General features: G+C 34.8%; 1 protein-coding gene across 1 annotated transcript in view; it reads right to left on the bottom strand.

Moving 5' to 3' along the window:
• CLIP-190 (Cytoplasmic linker protein 190) overlaps positions 1-21,808 on the bottom strand; it is an 86,406-nt gene that overhangs the window by 15,231 nt on the left and 49,367 nt on the right. Inside the window, exons 3-8 of the mRNA XM_077441761.1 lie at positions 10,370-10,432; positions 5,662-5,793; positions 3,562-3,651; positions 2,647-2,799; positions 2,288-2,569; positions 2,021-2,204 (exon numbers count right to left, since the gene is read on the bottom strand). Of these exons, the coding sequence (XP_077297887.1) occupies positions 2,021-2,204; positions 2,288-2,569; positions 2,647-2,799; positions 3,562-3,651; positions 5,662-5,793; positions 10,370-10,432 (904 nt within the window). The remainder of the gene's footprint in view (positions 1-2,020; positions 2,205-2,287; positions 2,570-2,646; positions 2,800-3,561; positions 3,652-5,661; positions 5,794-10,369; positions 10,433-21,808) is intronic.

Below are 21,808 nucleotides of genomic sequence, written 5' to 3'. Positions count from 1 at the left end.
ATGCCATTACAGGTTGTCCTTGAGCGACACGTATGGTTTTAAGCGTTTACATATATAAATATACAGATTATAAATTTTAAGCCTTTGAATGCTGACCAACGCCGTTCGGCGTTTTGCTGACAAGTCCATAGGTATAAAATACGCTGATAGGCGTTGTATTTTGAGCGTGTACAAAGTAAACAAGAATACTACCAGCTAAAAGCCTTTTCAGGTAGCATTGAAAACAAATGCATTGAACGTGGGTCGTGTAATCCGTGTCATTCATTTGTCAACACTTATAAAAATTCGTTTACACAGGAATTTCTGAACTTATAACCATAGCAGAATTACCCGATGGAAATCCCTAACTTCGGAGTATTTTAGATTGTGATTTGGCATTTAGATTGTGAGCATTGCATTTTAACAACAATGAAGAAGATGGAACTGGTTTTGGAAAAATGCATTCATTAATAGACTTCTTTTGTTTATTTTATATTGTGTAAAGATATATTAGAGAGTCAAAACCCGAAATGCTCGGCGGTAGTTATCTAGGGTTTGTTTGGATTACTTACAATATTTATACCTGCTTTCTATTGGATTTCTAAATAATTCTAGTTGGAAATGTTGGCGAAATTTTCAGCGTGGCGGGGTTTCAACATAAAAAACGTCAGCACTCAAAGGGTTAAATAGTGGGTAGGACGGTTTTGCCAATTTGACGAGGAACCGTTTCAACAATGAAATCAGATAAATTAGCAAACTCTGATGGGAAACGATTGACTTGAATACTCGGAATAAATTATTTTCAATCGAGGTCAACCCAGGTCTTGAGCCAGGGAACCTGGGTTAAGAAATAAACGAAAATCCTCATCGTTGAAAGATTCGAGTCTCTCATAAAGTTCAATGCTTTTGTAAGGGCTCTAAGACACGGTTGAGTTTGGGTCGCCTCCTGTGGGTTGGAACCGATTCGACCATGTTGGTGGCTGCCACTTTACTCCCTTCACATTTAACAGCCATGTTTACAATAATACCCGCCACACTTTAAAAGACTATGAGAAAGTCAAAGATTTTATTTAGCTAGGTATCTTGATCTCAAGAGAAGAAGGACGCCAATCAGAAATCTGCAGAAAAATAAGAATAGCGAAAACGGCGATGATCAGTTTGACAAAGATATGGAAAAACCGCTCTATAATGAGAAAATTAGACATCTGTCTGGTGCGATTTATGATAATCCCTATGGAATTGTATGGAGTCGAGACATGGAAGGTTAAAAAGAGAGAAAAGGACATGTTAGAAGCCATTGAAATGTGGTGTTGGAGGTGGACTGAACATTCCATGGACAGCAAGACGCATGAACATCTTCATCCTCAAAGAGCTGACAGTTTCAGAAAGACTAGAAAAGCTGTCAATCAACGGAACACTAGAGAGAAGGCAAGTGAGAAGACAGTCCCCCATAAGATGGTCGGATTAAATTAAATAACTGACGGGATCGTCTCTAAACGCTGCTTTCAACTTGGAACAGGACCGGGGATTAGTGGAAGCGGATTGTCCACCGGATTCCAGATGATATCAATGACCACGGTGATCAGCTTTGAGCAAATGAGGAAGAAGAAGAATAATTATATCGAAATATCCAAGGCAACCTGTTATTATATTAAAACCAAACTCATAAAAAATAATGATATGAAACAAAAATATTTAATTACCCATTGTTATTTAATTTATATAATAAGTTTGTTGTAAAGGATTCATTCAAATTGCATATGGACTATTGTAATGTAAAGTAGTTAGATTTTCGATGGATCAAAGAAATAAACAATGCATATGCAGATTTGAAATAGTGTTTTTTGCAACTGTATTATAAATGACTATAAATAAGTGGGCGGTTTTATGGCCTCCTAAACACATATGTATCTAAACTTGAAGTGCATATCATTTCGACGGCATTGATGTGAAAAAAACTGTATTATTAAATTAAATATCTGACATGGCAACTCTATCAAATTGCTATTATGAAACATTATGAACTAAATAACAAAATGACCTTTTGTTTTCGACGGATCCATCATTTTTACCAATCGGATCATCCAATTCAACTCCACACCACTGTCCGGGAGCGAATTCTGTTGTGCCCAAGTATTTCAATGTACCTGCTTTACTACCTTGACTACTAGATACGATAACTCGCTCTCCAATTTTCAATTCTCCCAGCGATATCGAAGAAGTACCTAAACAAGGAAAAATTTCCACATACAATAAGAGACTCAACGATATAATAAAATCCAATTTTCGCTCAGGTATTTGAATATACTCATTCTACTGCTGAAACTTTTCATGCTGCCATTAGGAGAGACAGAGCGTGGTAGTCTCGGCCGTGGCGTCGAAGCCACTGGTGCTGGTGACATCAGCTGTCGTGGTCCACCGTTGGCAATTGACGGTCTTTCGCTCAATATGCTTCCCTGATCGCTTGCCGGCGATGCGGGGGAAGGTAAGGATATGAGATCTCTCGTCAATCGTGTCAGACGAGAGAATACACCACGTTTGGGTTCGCATTGGAAGTATCTGATGCCGGCCACTGATCCGTCGTTCTTCCCTACAATGTTTCATGATTTCTTTCAGTTATATACAATACTGCGTGAATTTTTTTTTATTTGAATGTAACAAACTGACCGATCGGTTCGTCGAGTACGACTCCAGCCCATTCTCCTGGAGCGAATTGTGTGTCTCCTATATATGCGATCTGACCGGGTTTGCTTCCTCCGACATACACTCTATCGCCGATGATAAAACCATCAGTATCTTCCGTCAGCACAATGCTGTGGTCTGAATACCCAACACATTACAAAATTACTTTTTTTTTATGCAAATATTATATTAAGATACAAACAGACGCATGAAATTATAGATTGAAACTGCAATTAGACAGGTCTGTATCCACCTTAATACAAATTCGTATGGTAAAATCCCATTATAGTATGTAAGTAAGGTTATCTGTAACACATATGTATGTTACAGAATAATTACACTCACTCATAATAAGGGAATTTCACTCATTTTATTACAATGTATCATATTTTTTATTACATAGTATATTATAACATTATTAATACGATAATTGGATGTCATATTATTAAGTCAATTGGATAATGATGTGATGTTAATTATATTAATATTTAATTATAATATTATTTATATAAATAAATGAGACAAATGACTTTTCGATAAGGTGAGAATAAATGAATGAACTTAAAAATAAGTTTTTTTTTTTTAATATAAAGTTTACCTTACTTCGTTGATTATGCAGCAGACTTAATACGTCCAAACGGACAGCATTATAGCAAGATAATATAAAAATAATAAAGCCAAACCATATATGTATATGAAAATAAACAGCAAGCAAGCACACTAAGACAAAGCATTCCTCGAAACTATAGACTAAAGAAGAAGAAAAATTTGAATGTTATAAAAATTCAAATTGAAAGGCAGTATAAAACTGTTCGTATATATGTAGATAGAGAAAGGAAAAGTGGTGAATCGTGGGAAGCCAGTATACAAGGAAAGTATCGAGGGTGCAGCGGTGCTCACCTGAGGTTCTACGGAGGCCGGCCTCGCTCAAGCGACGGGGATGATGCTCCCAAAGTTGGTCCATGGAGGTGATACTGTACGTGCTGCAAGCTGCATGGGGCAACACAAAAAGCTCACACACACAAAAACCACAACGGTGCAGAGTAGCTTGCTACATATACCGAGCTGCACGGGTGGACTGAACGACTAATCCATATAGGAGTCGATGCAATAAATTACATATGTATTTTTTTTTTAAGTATATTTTAATCTGTCCACCCGAGCGGCTACCAGTCTACACGGGTGACATGTGAAACACAAACAAGTATAGGCGTATGGTTGACGCTTTTTGTGAAGAAAAGCGAACGTGTGGAATTACTAATGATATCATGGGGGCTCAGTTAATGCTGTGTTTCCTACGCTTTTGCATAATTCCGGATTTAACGGAGAATGTCAAGTCCACTTGTTGCAACATTGAGAAAACACCAGATGGACAGCTGAATCTAATCAATAGTATGTGTGGGTGATATGACCCTTTGCCTATGAGTTTTTTCACTTTCTTGATAGTACTTGTTGAATCAGTTAGACTACATACTCGTTGAACGTTGTTAGACTAAGGCCTGTAGCTTTAGAGCAGTAGATTTTTGTCTAGAGCTAGAGCAAAAGTAATGAAACGAAATATTTTACTCCATTGCTCCAACTCCTTCATTCAGTTTGGTTGGAATTCAAGTAAAAGCTTTTTTGGACTAAAGCCTGTAGCTCTAGGGCAGTAAATTTTTGTCTAGAGTTAGAGCAGAGTAATAAGATGAAAATTTTGACTTCATTGCTCCAACTTTGTTTGGAATTCAAGATTTTTTATGAGTTTTTTCACTTTCTTGGCAGTATTTATTGATTTATAATGTTGTGAGACTAAAGCTTGTAGCTCTAGAGTAGTAGATTTTTGTCTAGAGCAAGAGCAGAGTAATGAAATGGAAATTTTGACTACATTGCTCCAACTCCTTTCAGTTTCTTTCAGTAAAAGCTTTGTTATGAGTTTTTTTTTTACTTTCTCGATAGTCCTTGTTGAATCAGAGCATTTTTGGACTAAAGCCTGTAGCTTTAGAGCAGTGGGTTTTTGTCCTGAGCTAGAACAAAGTAATGAAAATTTTGACTCCATTACTCTTTCTTTCGGTTTGTTTGGAATTCGAATAAAAGCTTTGTTGTGATTTTAACAGTAATCATTGAATCAGAAGGTTGTTGGACTAAAACCTGTAGCTCTACATAGAGCAGTAGTTTTTGTCCAAAGCTAGAGCAGAGTAATAATATGAAATTTTTGACTCCAATGCTCCAACTACTTCATTCAATTTGTTTGGAATTCAAGTAAAAGATTTTGATACAAAATAATTTTTCGAATATAATGGTAGTCTGGCCTATTGATTAGAACTAAACATAAACTCATTACTATCTGTTAGTAAATATTTACCTGTGGAAATACAAGTATTCCACGAATGCTTAAAATTGGATGGAAAATAAAAAAATGAAGTATTATGAACTCAGTCGATTGCAGTAGTCTTTTCCTATGTATTAAATATTCTTATTTTAGTTCAAAATGATAAATTATCAAAAACAAATATCAAAAACAAAACTTGTATAATATGAATGAACTGCTTGAGCATTCTATGTATGGAATGCCTATTATTCCCCACCCAGATATAATGTGTATATTTAATCAAATATGATATGTAAAACAAATATGATGAGTGTAGATATCAATGAAACTTCCAATGCATTTAATCGATGACGATAGTGTATTTTAATAAATGATTGATTGAACACCGTGGGCTGAGCAGGTACGTAATGTTGTTGTATTGACTAACAACCGACTTTTCTATACAAATAACGTCATATATACGCAATGTTAAGTGACAAATATACACATAGCACATCTATAAAATGTAAATACAAAATTAATAAATAAATACACATGTATGTACATACAAAATTACCTTTGCTTACATTCACGAATAACCCACATGCATATATTACAATATTATAAAGCATTGACTAGTTTTCGCGAGGAAAACGCAATCAATGACGTTGTATTGATTTTCGTGAAAGAAGTAAAGTAAGTGATGAAATTACTTAAGCTGAGTTCGGATTTGGTCCGATCGTAAAGTGATGTGAACTCACTGGATGGCTTACGCTCTCTTGAGGGCGAAGTATCTGTGGAACTCTCTTGACCTCCATCGACCTCTTCATCAGCTTCTTGGACGTCTGGACGATCCACATGCAAATACCACAATAATGAAAAAAAGCCACACCAAAAAGAAAATTAATATACAAAAAACATGTACATAAAAGTGCATCGGTGCAAAGTCATTATGAAAATTTGTGCAATAGCAAAAATTTTAACGTGTATATACTTACAAAATTTTAGAGTGGGGCGAGGCAGGAAGATCTGATTTTCAAAATGAAAATTTTGTATCTTAAACTGCTATTTTATTGAGTGGAGGAACTTGCTTTTGCTTAAGAAATGTTTTTAAAGATGTTGTAATACAATATTTATGCTCACGTTGCTTGTTGGATCCATATTTTAAAAGTTCTCTGGCATTTTTACTGTTCACACATAACTGTATGGTTTTATCTTGTAACCACATCATGATTGAGTATCTAAGGTGTATGTTACAGTTTAAATGTTCACTCCGGTTCGATCATGTACTTACAAGTTTGTTCATACACGAACTAATTGGATTTAGTTAAAGTGCTAACAGTCACATGCTATCTTCAAACAGACTCACCAGGTGTCAAATGAAACTTTTAACTGTCAAAACGCCAGGTATTTAAAAGGAAAATCCTATGGAAGCACATTACAACGTTGCTATCATTTCCGTTTCCGCTAATATTGAAAATATTGGTGTAAGCATACATGCCTAGAGGATGGCAAAAACTATTGAGAATACTTAAACCTATGCCTAATAGTTTGTGCATGAACTAACTAGTATGTTCATGAACGAACTAAATGTACACTTGGACTGCAACATACATATATAAATTGAAGCGAGTATATAATAGAACTTAGTACAGCAAAAGCAAGATGCTTCACACTTAATATCAAAGGTAAATAAAGCTCCCATCTGTATGTAGATATTTATTACTGGTGGTAGTTATAACTTTTCTAATTGAAGCTACTGAATATGAAATAAAACAAGTAAAAAATTGATCGTTTTTCTGCGTGCAAGTACTTTAGGACCAAAGAATCTACATTATCTAATTGAAATGTTTTAATCTAAAGTTGATATGATTGAAACAGGGTGGTTTAATTTCATCTTTGAAAGAAAAAAACAAAAAAATTGTACAAACAAGCGTTTCAATATTGAAAATCTTAAGATTTTCCTACCTCGCCGTGTAATAGGCCGCTATTTAAATGCAAATTTATCAAATAAAGAAGGAAATTCCTTGGAAAAGTGTTGAAAATTGAGTGGGTGCAGCAATAATGATGATCTAATAACGACAAACGACACTCGGACACTGTCGAACCTCGAACGTAAAATGTAATGAATAGAGGCTTGGATCATCGCCAAGCTTTACAGTGATCATTTATCATGATAGACGTAGAAGAAGAAAAAAAAACAAATAAACGATCGGCACTTTTGAGACTTGAGACTTAATGAATACAAACAGCGTGCGATCAATCGCCGGTGCATAATTTAGACATATTGAAACAAATTTGGTCCATCCATCAAACGCGTCAGACAGTCCAAACAGAACGTCAACGCTTAGCCGAAGATATATTCGTCGGATTTGACCTCAGATGGCGTGACCTTTGCGGTCAAAGCCTTCTATGGTGGTAAAACTTCGGGTAAACACTAAGGACGAGATAGTTAGTCATTTGAAGAGATTGATATGCACACCGTTTTTCGTAAGTATGTATTATATTATAGACGATACCTTGACCGTACGTGCCACGGTCGTTAAGTGTTAATTTCGCGAGGTCAATAAGTGTACCTTACAATTATGCAAGGTGCGATAAAAATTGACAGTAATCAGTGTTAAAATTCGGATGCACGTTTAGATGGAGCGGTGGGTGGGGTAACTTTGATTGCAGACGAAGCTATATAAAGCATATCATATTTGAACGGGTTTGAAGAGTGAATTCCAAACAAATATGGTATTTTCAAATTAAAATTCTATATTAAGATAGTGTTTCTTTTATAGAAGAGTATCTTAGATAGTGTAAAAGTGCAGAGGTTTGAAATTATTAACTCCAGTTGAAGAAGTTGTTGTTGAAAAAACAAAATTTAGAAAGATATTGTAACGTGGAAACACGGGAGAGAGTATTCACTGCCTGTGCATTCGTGGGTGAATAATACATAGATAACTCATATTACGCTAACGGGACTCAATATGTACCCGAACAAAGGATACGCTGGGGTTCTCGTACAGAGCGGGGCGAGCGCGGGTAGACCCACGTGCCTAGACAATAGACACGCCAATGGATCGGGGATGCTATGCTGGGAAACTTGTTCTTTATAAGGAGGTACACACGGTGGATCAATTATTCTGGAGTGAGCGGTGGTTACGTGTGGACCTCCTGAATCGTTGAATAAATGGTGTAAAGCGACTTTGGTCTTTCATTTGGATCCTGAACAAACGCTTACGCACCAATATAAAGTTATACTGAATCATTTAGCTGTATCTTATTTTTGTTTTCTTTGAAGAGTTTTTCTAAGTAAAATAACGACGATTAATTATGTATCAAATTAAGAAAAATAACTGATTTCTGGGTCTTATCGAAAAATACTTGATCCTAGGATAGGGCTGCCATAATTGTCGAGATGCAGACCGGGAAATTTGGGAATTGAATGATAAATGGTAAAACTGAAACTCTGACCCATTGAAGATCTTAATAAACAAATTTGGATTATTTAAAGTTTACTGAATGATATATCAACTGATGCGGCGGTTATTGAAAAATTCTAAATACTGTCTACATCGTTTTTATAATTTGCTGTCAAATTAAATCTATCAATTTGCATTTACTATTTTACTTCAAAATTCGACATTTTGTCGAATTCATTTAGAAATTTTATTAAAAATTGAAATTTGTGATGAAGATTTTGGCACCCCTAGATTTTGAAGCCCGGGACCGTTGCTCTCTTTGTACGGCTCTGTGTATACGATTAAGTAATTGCAGGTCGCACGACGAAAAGGTCATACGGTGAAATGACCGTAAATCAAGCACAGGGGCGAGGTTAGCTCACGCTTGTCCTTAAACCTTCACTGCCCTTTCACCTTTCATTCTCACATTTACTTGTTTTTCTTTTGTAGTTTTTGTCTGACTAACCAGCTACATACATAGAATACCGGGACAGCTGATACGGATCTATAAACTGGGACATGTCCTAGTATACCGGGATATATGGCAGCCCTATCCTGGAATGTATTAATTGATTATATTAAGAATATATGCAAGTATATTATTTCCTCTCAAGAACATTACATACATATATGTAAATAGAAAGTGATGAACGATAATCATTGTAAAAAAATATTAAGAAAATGCTTAATGAGAGCACACATGGGTCAAACTAAGCGTAGCAGAACTTGACCTCTATCTCGATTATTTACCGAGTTAATCATCAGGATAAAAATACAATTCAGCACATTTATCATATGAGATAAAATTAAATATCAGCGCAGGAAAGTACATGCGGGTTATCGTTCCTCTCCGGAACGTTATAGAAAATGATAAACAATAGTGATTGTAAAAAAATGGAGGGCAAACAGGATATGGTTTAAAAGAGTTTCTATGTAAAAGAGCATCCCATTATTAAGAAAATGCTTAATGAGAACACACATGGGTCAAACAGAGCGTAGCAGAACTTGACCTCTATCTCGATCATTTACTAAGTTAATCAACAGGATGAAAATACAATTCAACAAATTAGCCATATGAGATAAAAACAAATTTAAAAGCAGGGGACTACGTGCGGGTTATCGTATAATGATGACCTCAAAATCGCACAAGAATACACAAAATCTTCCATAAGAAAAACAATGCTTTTAAAACTGATCTAAGGTACACTACGACACGGTCGAGTTTGGGTCGCTATCCTGTAAGTTGGGAACGATTCGACCATGTTGGTGACTACTACTTTACTTTCTTCCCGGCCGTTACCACACCGCAACGTCATAACGCAGCACCCCTAGCCCAGATACACGATTAACAGTCCCAAAAATCACCCCCTGGAGCGTTTTCGGTGATATTTTATCCTTACTTGACAGTGATCGATAAGGGTGAATCCCATATTTAAAGAAAAGTAAGAAATCCACGTGCAACTTTACCTGAATTCGGTTTAGGCAATACCCACTGTCACAGTGTGGAGCCTAGGGCGTGACGTTCCGTACTATTCAGTGTGTTTTCGCCCGTATTCGTGCCCTACATTGACGATCTTTACCATATAAAGTATGGAAATCACAACAGTATAAATCCAACTACCTCACTTTCGATAATAATAATTGATCAAATAATTCAATAGAGTGAAATCTGACAAGATAATCGCCGATAATCGTGAGAAGAAAGTGCGTGTTTAGATAGTAGGAGATAAAAGTGGACAGATTACAAATATCCGACAAGTCCAATGATTAATCAATCATCATTCAGGCCGAGATGCCGATCGCCTTTGAAGTTCGCATCCGACTGCATGCATAATTAAATGCATTTAATTACTACACCGGTGCAACAGAAGCTCAACCCACTCAACTACATATACCTGTGTTTGTATGTATGGATCTACGTGGTATATACAAAGTATGGTCTAAAATGAATAATAAATAAAACGATACAAACCTGCCAAGTGTTTTCTGGAATAATCGTCGCTGATCTTCCTCATCGTTTCTGACGTCGGATCGTCTGAAGTGAAAGCAAAGCAATGACAAAAACAACACCAAAAATGATTACACAAACACACGTAAGGAATAGCAGTCAAATCACAACACTTTTAAATAATCTTTTATAAACAATGATAGCGTTATGGCGTAATTTTTATTACAATACACGTTTCGTTTCACTATCTGTCGGAATGAAACCTTGAATGTTTTCAAATCGTTACTTTGTATGTAGGCCTATTATTTGTATGATCGGTTTTATTGCATCGATAATTTCCCACACATCTTTTGCTTATATCAATATTATTTTTGGGATGAATCATAAAAACAATAATAAATTTGTATGAGTAATATTTCACGTTTATAATAAATATTAAGCAATTCCAAGCGTACAGGTAAAGATAAAATATTTCTGGTTTAGAACATTATAAACATGGTTAAGTTTCTATAAGGAAAAATTGCAAGTATTTTATAAAAAAAATCTTGATTCAGTGAAGAATTGTAAAAGAAAATTATGTTCGAATGGCTGCTGACTAGCAATTTAAATGAGGATTATAAATACCTAATTAAGAAACATTTTCAAAGAATATCTGAATATAATAAACTGGAACAAAGTTTAATAGGGTGTGAAGCCAGTGGAGGAATAATAATAAATCGTTTCATTCTCCAAGCCATGAACTTTACGATTGACGGGCGCTATACCAGCCAGAATGCTGATTGATTGTAGTGCCAATAAGCAAGGAAAATCAAGCAGAAATGCAAATCAGTCAATTAATGTTTTACACACTGTTTGCACAACATAATGCGTCGAATGCGAAAAATTTATTATTTAAAAGGCCACGACATTTGGCAGACACACTACCTTAAAACGAAAAAGCCGCCCAATGATTAGAAACTAAATTACGGTTCAATAAAGATATAGGAAGTATGCGTCGAAGTCCAGTGTGTATGAGCGTATAATTCGACCGTTCGAATCAAATAAATTTTACATAATATATTACGAGTTGATTTATTACGATATTCTTCTAAATTTGAAGTGTGCTTCTTTTTTATGTGTTTTCGATAGAGGAAAATTTAGTAGTGGCGACTGTGGGCTTTTGCGCATCGCGCTTGACCTTCTTGGTGCAAAGTCGTGGGACTTCTTACGTTTTTGTCCGGCGACTAATGATGATCAAATAAGACACGAAAAAATCAGTGGAAACAATCAGCGAAACACCTCCGGATGTTCGAGAACAGGTGACACGAGGCGACATTAAAAAAAAGAAGCGCTTGAATTGTAATTGTAGAAACTACTTTTTGTGTGGAGTCAACAAAGCGTCACGAAACGGTTCTGGGAAGTAGTCACAATACTGTACATAGGAGAATCGAACCTGAAAATGCACTTTTTGTAATGGTTTTTTAAATGTAATATACAATTAAATGCAAATAAATAAACTGAGAATGGTTTACACGTTTTAGAAATTGACTCATCTTGAAAAACTAGCCCCATGTTCCACCAACTGAGCAAAAAGCGTAAGTTGCTAATTATAATGTAGACATTTTTACGTTTATTATTAACACTATGAGTGAAGTAAAAATATATATGAGAGATAATGAGAACCTATAATTTAAATTTTATAAGATATATTGTGAAAAAGAAAAAGTTATAGGCGTTTAAACAATTAAAATCTGACAAAACGAGAGGGTGGCAAAAATATATAAGTTTACTAACCATAAAACGTTAAGATATTCAAGATTTTAGTATTTTTTAAACGTGTCTATTACGATTATTTTTTACCATCGCATTGGCGGAATTGATTTGAATATTTATTGTTGACCAAACCGCGCAAAATAGTTTAAGTAAGTTTCAAAACGACCAGAAGAATGTATGTAAGATATAATATACTTATGTTGTCAGATCAATGAGGAAAGTTAAATATAGAAGAGGCTTGTAAAAATGGCAAAGTTTCAAAACGATCGTAAGAATGTAGGATATATTGTCAGAACAATGAGCGAAGTGAAATATATGTAGAAGAGCCTTGTAATAAAAATTAACTCAACTGAAGAGTTAAAGAAACGATTTACTTTTTACTTAACACGATAGTTTTACACATGTAAATAAAACGCTAGCACGTCTGATATATGCCAGATCAAAACAAGTACGTGGGCTCCAGCAGCTAGAGGCGTATCTTCATGCCATTATTAATTCGTAAGATCTTATTATTTCGACAAGTGTTTCCTACATTTATTCATATATAGGAGTAATCCGTTATCGATCACTGTTAATATGAGGAAAATATATCACCGAAAACACTCCAGAGGGTGAGTTTTGACCTGGAATAGATCAGGCGTGCTAGGTTTTTTACACGTGCAAAACTATGTAAGATAAACAAACACGTACCACTCTGTGTGTCTGCGCCCTAAAGTTATCATTTATCACATCTATCTTAAATACATATGTATGTTTGTATGTAAAAAACATAACTTTTCCAAATAAAAAGATTCAAAGATTCAAATGCAACTCTATTAAATATGAAAAGAGGTCATCATTATACAAACTACTGTCTTAATGATTCAAATTTAAAATTACAAAACCAAAAAAGGAAGTCTTATTAAATATGCAGTTATCGAAAATTACTTGCACACTCTACTCACTATGTATTAATATTATTATTATTGAAATCAATTTTATTTTTGCAAAATTATTAGATTAATATTTGAAATCATAGGTGGATAATATATCACACGCCACTATCTTATCATCAACTTTTTGAACAAAAACAAACAAATATTCGAGTATTAAACTTAAAAAAACAAAATCCAAAGCACACGGTACGAAGCTAAGCCCAGAACATAATCCGACACTTGCGAGATTAAATCTCAAGATAATAACAACCTTTCGAGCGAGACACAACAACAACGTCCGTTTACAATGATGCACTTTTCTGCACTACTGCAATGCCTCGACTCCCAACGATTGCACTCGACGATTGCGATTAGTGCAATCATCATTAAAAGCCAAGCCGACTCCACAACGCGAGACATCTTCACACAGAACGAATCGAAAACTGCCTACGACGAAAGAACGAGTCCCTCAAACCAAAACCCAACAACCAAAACAAGAAAAAAATAAATTAAAGCTGTGGGCAGTTTAACAACAGCCGGTGTTACAATGTCGATTTGATTGGTAAACCGTCGAAAACAATTTAATTGCACGTAGAACAATTGACAATGCAGAAAAATCGCAACTGGTACCATACATACATACATATGTAGGTTCGTGGAACACCCCCGCGGAAAAGGCGACTTTCCTCTATGGAAAACAATATAGGAAATGATTTACGAGCGTTATAATACGCATAATGTGTAAGTCTAGAAACATGATCGATCGACATTGTGATCGGTGTTATTTATCCAATGTTGAGTTATGTGATCTTCGTGGGAATGACAAATATCCGTATACGAGTATCTACATATATGCATATCGATGGAAATGGCGCATTGTATGCAACAGGGTTGTCCATAAGACACTTTTATATGTGTATGTATAATATTTCGGTCACCGAAGGGCGCAGATATACGCAGCACGTCTTTTTACAAGGCCTCTTCTTAGCTTCATTTTTTTTAAATAGTCCTGTACATGTAAAAAAAAACGATAGCACGCATAATCTATGCTACGGCACTCAGCCTTAAATTCTTGTATTGACATAGGTTTGACATAATTCCCATGTTCACTTGTCACAAAAATAGCCTATGCGGTTTTTTACAACGCGAAAGTACAAAAGTACTCATGCCGTTTGATTCAGTGTGTTTTCGCCCTAAGACGCGTTTCTTATTCCTCTCCTTGTATTTTTTTAGTTCCCTAGGTTTTTCAGTTTGTATGTATGTAGTAACAATAGATGAAGTTTTGAGATGCGAAAATTAATACATACATGCGAAAATTCGAACTCGAGATTTTGACGGATTCGAACTCAGATTCGACCACTGATCACGTTTTCATGATCTAGTTTTTTACTGCGATCGATTTATCATTATAGACATTTAAAGAGAGTGAGATTTCAGGTGACACAATGTCACGCCACTGATAATAAAAAAATATGCCGTTATATCTGCATTTCTCAACCGGGGTCTATTCGGTCCAAATGGAGCTCTATAGCATTTCAAGGGAGGCACAATTCTAAAATTTTTTTTAGGATTAACCAACTCTAGGGCAGAAGGAGAATAAAGTGATATATTGAAATAGATTTTAAATATGTATGTAAATAAAGAGGAGTACATTTCCACAGCATTGGGTGAGGGCATGTCTATATTTCATTCCATTTCCCACATCTTATATTGTCGAATATGGATTTATGCAAGTTATATGTACATATTATATATATGTGCATATGTATATCTCCTCTCAAAACCTCGTAACCATCGTGATATTGTCAGTAGAAGCAATTTTACTATCTATCACTGGCAACACCAGGCACACGAATCACACTATATGAAGTAAACTGTAAATTTATTACATATTTCGTTTTAAAAAAAGGGGGGGGGGGGAGGGTCACAGAAAAATAAGCTCAAAAGGCCCAAAAAGATTGAGAAACGCTGCTTTAGATTGTGGGTTTCCAACCTATGGGTCTCGACCCCAAATGTGGTCGCGAAGGTTTCAATGGGAACACTAAATGAATAAATTAACTAAAATATATATTGATAATGGTGCATCCGATGAGGATGACACTTATGAAAACGCATATGCTGTCCTCTTCACCACATTTCGACCAATGGCATTTCGCCTGTACAGTGTTCTACTGTCTGCACGAAATGTTATTGGTCGAGAGGCGGTGAGGGAGATAGCATGTACTTTTTTTCCTAAATCCCTTCCTTGAGTGAACCAAGTATAGTGTAATTTTCATTTCCAATCTATGTTTAGTTGTTTGAATAATATTTTATACATAAAATGTATTTTTCAAAAGTATTGAGGTTGCGGGGTTAGTTAAGTTGTAGCCAGAGACCTACCCTACCGGAGATAAATCAACCGACAAACTATACATGGTTTGAGAAATCAATGACTGGTCGTTGTTAAGACGGTTCTTTTATGTACCGGATACATGTATCTATGTACAATGTACCTAAAAAGATCACAATTTCCTTAATTATAAAGATATATTTGACAGGTGACCAATAAATGAAGATGTTAAAACCTCAACGCAATTTTAGTTTGAATATAGTATGCAATGATTGTGCCCGTTCGATGTTATCCTTAAGATTTGGCAGACAATTTAATCGATAGTGGACATCCCTGATGTACTGTACGCTTGACTAATACGAATTCCGATGCGAAAATGAATTTTCCGAATGGGGAATCTACGCCATTCAGATCGATCTGTCGACGATTTTAATTGACCAATTTAGAAATACTAGCGCTATTAGACGGCAATTTGAGTTATTCGAGTTGCGGCGAATTAGCCCTAGACAATAAATTGAGAAGATTAAAGAATTGGACACGTTAATTATAAATTGTACTGTTTTTTCCGAAGATCATAATCGAAATTATAGCGACAATATTTGTTATTCTGAGAAAAAAACCTGGTATGCGACATTTGAAATTGAATGGAGAATAAATTTACTCATTTTTTCCACGGAATAAATGATGCAGATAATTACATAAATAGCTCTACTAATTAGTACATACTAGGCTGATAACACTATTATTTTTTTATACAAAGCAGTATGAATACAAACGTGTTTTTTTTAAATCTCAACATACGGATGAATGTGTCGGAGGAAAAATTGATAACATCTAATCAAAAACCAAGCACATTGTTCAATAAAGTCGGCAACTGCACGTAAGTAGCAGTACGAAAAATATTATTTAGTACATTAATATGTTCCGTAATGTGCATGTGAGCGAAACAGCAGCAACCGACACGATCTATTCATATTATACAGCAATACATAATCACCGAAACATATCAAGCAGAATCTGTTTTCTTTGGAAATATTCACGCATGACATGACGTTATAGTGGCAAGTGCACCCGTACTAACGAAAGTGTTACTATATGCATATGAATATTTTCAGAAACGTCATATTGTGACAATTGACTCGACGATACGAGGCAAGCAATATTGCAGTATATCGTCGCGTCCTGTAATTCATATGTAGGTCGATTTTGCCTTATACTCGTCCAAAACAAGCACGGTGAAGTATAGTAGAGATTATACATATGTATGTATATACGGTGGAGTATAGTGGATGGATAAAATAAATCGTTGTACAGTAAAAACAGAACTAGTCTTTTTCGTGCAGTGATGTGCAGTGCTGGATAATAATTTGTTTTATTTCTTAGAACATGAACACTCGCCTTTACAGATCGCTACAAAACGACGAGTGCACTTAAACAGATATAATACGATCAATATATGTACAATGCGAATTCATACAAACATCCACAGTGACATCTATGGAAATCTTTGCAGCATTTTATAATCAAATTAGCGAACATCAAGACGCTAAATAGCTTGATATTAGCAAGAGAGATATAAAAGCAGATGCCAAGTTTACAGGAACCGATCAAACCGAGTCACAAACCAAGTTCTGGTCAGCAGCGGAACTCTAGTGGGACTCGAACCCGAGACAACTCTGCTCGAAAGCTTAATATGCTAACCACTAGTCTACGCCGATGGTTTAATGGTATAAGATTAAATATCGTTTAAAATGAGTGCATTCAAGATTCATTTTAGATTCATAAAGGCGAGAAAAATGTATTGTGCCATAGATAGTACGGAACAATACAAACAAAAACCGAGTCGCAAATATTTATCGTAGCAGTAAATTTCAGTCTGCATGGAAAATTTGCCTATTTTTTAAGGCAAGAGGAAGTTGACCTGGATTCGCTAATTACACGTTTACTTTATGAGACACAAAACACTCATTCAATCTCCTTTTACGTTTGCGAATCTCAGTACGGAAAACGCATTGAGAGTCATCGATCACGCAGGATAAACATCCAAGAGAAAAATGTGAGAACGTTCCATGTATAAATCAACGAAATAATTACATGTTATTGTACACATACTAGATGTAGTGCTAAACTTTACTAACCGTGTAGGCGTCTTTTCTATAATACACTAGATTGAAAAAAAAAAATGATTGGGTATGTTGACGTACGCCGAAAAAGCACTGACGATCACTCTTTCTCTCGAAGTACATAGTATGTATTGTATATATTCGTATTAAGTATTGGGAAATGGAACAATTTACGCACTATAGTGTAAAACTTCAATGCTCAAACGCAACGGAGAATAAATTACACGTCCCACACTCGAACGACTAATGACAAACTGTACAGTTTTAAACGGATACGATGCATTATCAAATCAGCACACATATGTACGTACCTATACACGAGCGTTCACACAAAATTGCAATATGCCGTTGATAATGAATGAATCAAAAGTATGAAAATTTAATGTTGCGATTGTCTGTTCAAACTACAAGAACAATGTACCTACTAAAAAAATATGAGATTTATAAATGCATTTATTCATGTCATGATCAGCTGGTCGTTTGAGTCCTATTGAAGATATGTGTTTGTGTTTGTATTTATTGTAAACTAGTGTTATATATAAAGGGCGGACCGGAAGCGTGCTTTTTCGAGGAATCAGGGCATTTTGGGTCTATTTACAAATCTAGAGTGCAAAAAAAAGGTTCTTCATAAAATTGAACAAAGCACAGCGAACAATTAACAATGAATGGCACGCTTCCGGTCCTACTTCTAATTATATCATCATAAATAGTGTTGTATCATATAATCGCATGGGTGTTGGCATATTAAGTTATTAAATAAAAAAAAAAAATTAAAAGAAATGTGTCGTCGGCCATGAGATCGATCCCCACGCGGTCGAATTTTTTTCGAATACCTTTTAAATATATTTACATTTAATTGTTTAATAAGAAAAAAAAGGTAAAAAGTACCTACATGTAAACAACATAATACACCAATAGAAAAATTAATTAATTAAATAAATTTTCAATAGACGGCGGTAAATTTTCAGCCAAGCGGAAATATTGGCATCGATTAGTATATATGGAAGTTTTTTTCTTTTGTTATTATATCTTCGTTTTCCGTTTTAGCAGTGACGTACATATGTATGTCGAATCGAAACGACTATTATAGTACGGCAAGCGTTATCTCAGACAGACAGACACACAAGACAGAATGGCGATATTATATATATTGTAAATTAGAATACCGTATGATTTTATAGGATTCATCCTTTCGTAGGTCATCATGATTTTGTTCGTTGTTTGACTATTACAAAAAAATGTTTTGATGATTTCATATACATATATATTATATTATACTATGACGACACCAATTTATTTATTTATAATATGACTTTGATTATTTTTTTATTAGATCTTTTGATTAATCGTGCGTAGGTATAATTATTATATACAAGCCAATTTTAGCCTAACATATGATAATAAAACTTATCATTAGATACGTCAATTGAATATCTAAATAAACAAAATTATATGAGATAGTGTGAACAAATGTTATTAAAATAAACTGTTATAATCTAGACTTAGGAGGCAAGGATGCTTTAACCCACAAAAAATAGTTCACTATTGTCAATTACTATTTTCAACCTTTTTTTGCTTTATTGCTTTGTAGGACAATAGTGAATAGTGTGTAGGCTAAAGCATCCTGGCCGTCTAAGTCTGGTTATAACCAGAGACCGACGGACAAGATGCTCGACAGTTAAAAATATGGTTCACTATTGTTAATTTCTATTGTCAACCATTTTTGTGCTCTCCTGCTTTTTTGGACAATGCAGAGGTCTATTGTTATTTTATGGCTGCAACTCAACCAAGTATGTAACGTGTGAAGGTGCGTGACAAGCCAGCTGTCATCACGTCGATCTAACGGACGAATCTGATGAAAATTTAATGATTATATTCCTTTAGCGTCATTTGCTTTCTCTATTAACAGTCAACCCCCGTATATATGTTGGTAAAATATCAAAGCGATCTGAAGAGTGGAAGTGGTTCAAAATCAGCTCACAAATATTGTCCAACGAACCAACATTTAATGAAACTAATAAAAATATGTAGAGACACGAATAAACAAAAATACTCTGATTTGAAAATATGTACGGTTGGTTTGTATAGAAAAAGGCCTACTTCTAAAATGTAGTAAAACACAGCGAACTACTTTCTTTTCATCATAAAATTTAGCGTAGGAGTTGACATACTAACTGTATTAAATCCACTTCCGTTTCATCACATAAATCAGTATGGTATTGGACACGTTAATTGATTGGCAACACGTCGAAAAGACAACCCGAGATTTAAGCCGTGTTAAAATTAATTAAGAAATACATACATGCCGTCGACTTGACAGCAATAATGCGAACGCACTATAGTTGCATAAGATATGCAACGAATGCAAGCAATTAATTCAGTCGCGTATGCAACACTCATGATGAATTAACTAAGCTAAGGATATCGAACAACCTATTCATTATTTCACGTGAATGGACGTGTTAACGTGTGAAATGTTTGGTCAATTACATGTAGATCCCATTGTATGTGTATTGAATTATTTTTTTGGAATCTAAATTATTGTGGTACATCTGTAGTAATACAATAATGACGTTGATGAAAATGATCGGAAAAAATATACAAGTGTCTGATTTTTCTTAATGTGTCATTATGAATCGGTGCAAAAAAAATGTAATGACAATCCTTTTGCAACTAAATTACTGTTAAATTGTCCATTACGAATCCTTAGAAACGTATTGATGATAAAAAATTGTTTTTGTAAGAATGTTGTTTCTCAGAATGTTCGATTCAAGGTGAAGAATTCTTGAAGTGTGTAAAAATATGTGGTTTAGTTTTTAGTTGAACATAAAAGGAACAATGATAAAATATCTACATATGTACATATGTATGTATGTTTAAAGGTATTTATGTACATATATACATATGTACATAGTTCTGAGAAAAAAGGTTAATAATTCGAATGGCGTTTTTATTCAAATGAGAAAATTCTGAAAATTATTTAATGAAGCGTCTTGCGTCTCCTCGTGTTTTCATTTCGAAAGGGATATAAAGAAACGGAGAAAACCAGTGATTTATTGTTTTTAATTTATGTAAAGTAGGAAGATTCTAATAACAACCATCACTAAAATAAATCTTACATGTAGTAGTCTTGGAAAAAGTTTTTTGGTTCAGAGGTTTTCCAATTCCATCTAGAGGGGGTGGAAATGAAGGGCCTGTTATTATTTGGTCAGTAAATAGATGATCAGTGAGTTATTATACCAGTCACTGACTGCTTGACTACTATTTGTCAATAAAAAAGGTAACGGTTATAGCCAGACTTAGGCGGGCAGGATGTTTTAACCCACAAAAAATGGTTCACTATTGTCAATTGTCAAATTTGCGAGAAACGGGAATGGGTTGCCAATTTGGCGGAACCGTTTCAAAAATAAAATCAGATAAATTGGCAAACTCTGATACGAATCGATCGACCTGGAGTCACATATATCTAAGGTCTGGCCAGCAACACCGGACCGGGGATTGAACCCAAGACTCCGTAGAAAGCATTACACACTAAGCACTGCGATATGTATATAAAAGTACACTATTATCACTAAAACTTACTGACCATTTATTTTAAGGTTTTTAATTCGTAAAAACTTTATTAAATGTATGTACGTACATGAATTCAATACCATTTAAACTACATATATACAAGTTTTTAAAAAGAAGATATATGTAAGTAACCTTGGATGATAAGAAAAAATGTTTTATCAATTTGCAAAAAACTTAGATTTATTGCATTCAAAACTTAGCAATTTCTGAATAATGTTGTGAACAATATTATACAAATATCTTGACATTTGAAATCGATTAAGTGTATGGAACCGAACCACATAAACATTTTAATTGCCGATAGTGAAGCGAACTTTTCGCAATTTCTATTCAAATTCAACAGAATAGCATTACAATATCCGGTGAAAGTGAGGAAAAAAGCTTCGAAAATCGACAACTATTCGAAAGTGGTCAAAAAAGGAAGAATTTTATAGCATTGACGCAACCCAAGTCACGAAGACGACCATAATTATGCACGGGCGGAAATAAAAGCGACCATAAAAGTAATAAAACGAATCGGGAATGTAATTCAGCGTAATGTGCTTAACATCCTCAGCTGAATATAGGAATACCTTTCAGTTGTGGAAATTATGCTTTCAAGACGCGAAGGCATCTTTTACCGGTCGAACGAAGCGTGTGTGTGTACTTTCTAACTAAGGAAGTGCAACGACGGTCAAAGCATCTGCATACAATCTATTTATAATACAACACAATAGACTTTCGCCAAATTTATTTTAAATTGGCAACGTTACTTTTGATTTCGTCAGAAGCA

The sequence above is a fragment of the Arctopsyche grandis genome, chromosome 11, assembly GCF_051622035.1.
Source record: "Arctopsyche grandis isolate Sample6627 chromosome 11, ASM5162203v2, whole genome shotgun sequence".
Classification (NCBI taxonomy): Eukaryota; Metazoa; Arthropoda; class Insecta; order Trichoptera; family Hydropsychidae; genus Arctopsyche; species Arctopsyche grandis.
Note: the sequence above shows the minus strand (reverse complement) of the source record. Positions and strands in the feature narration are given on the sequence as shown.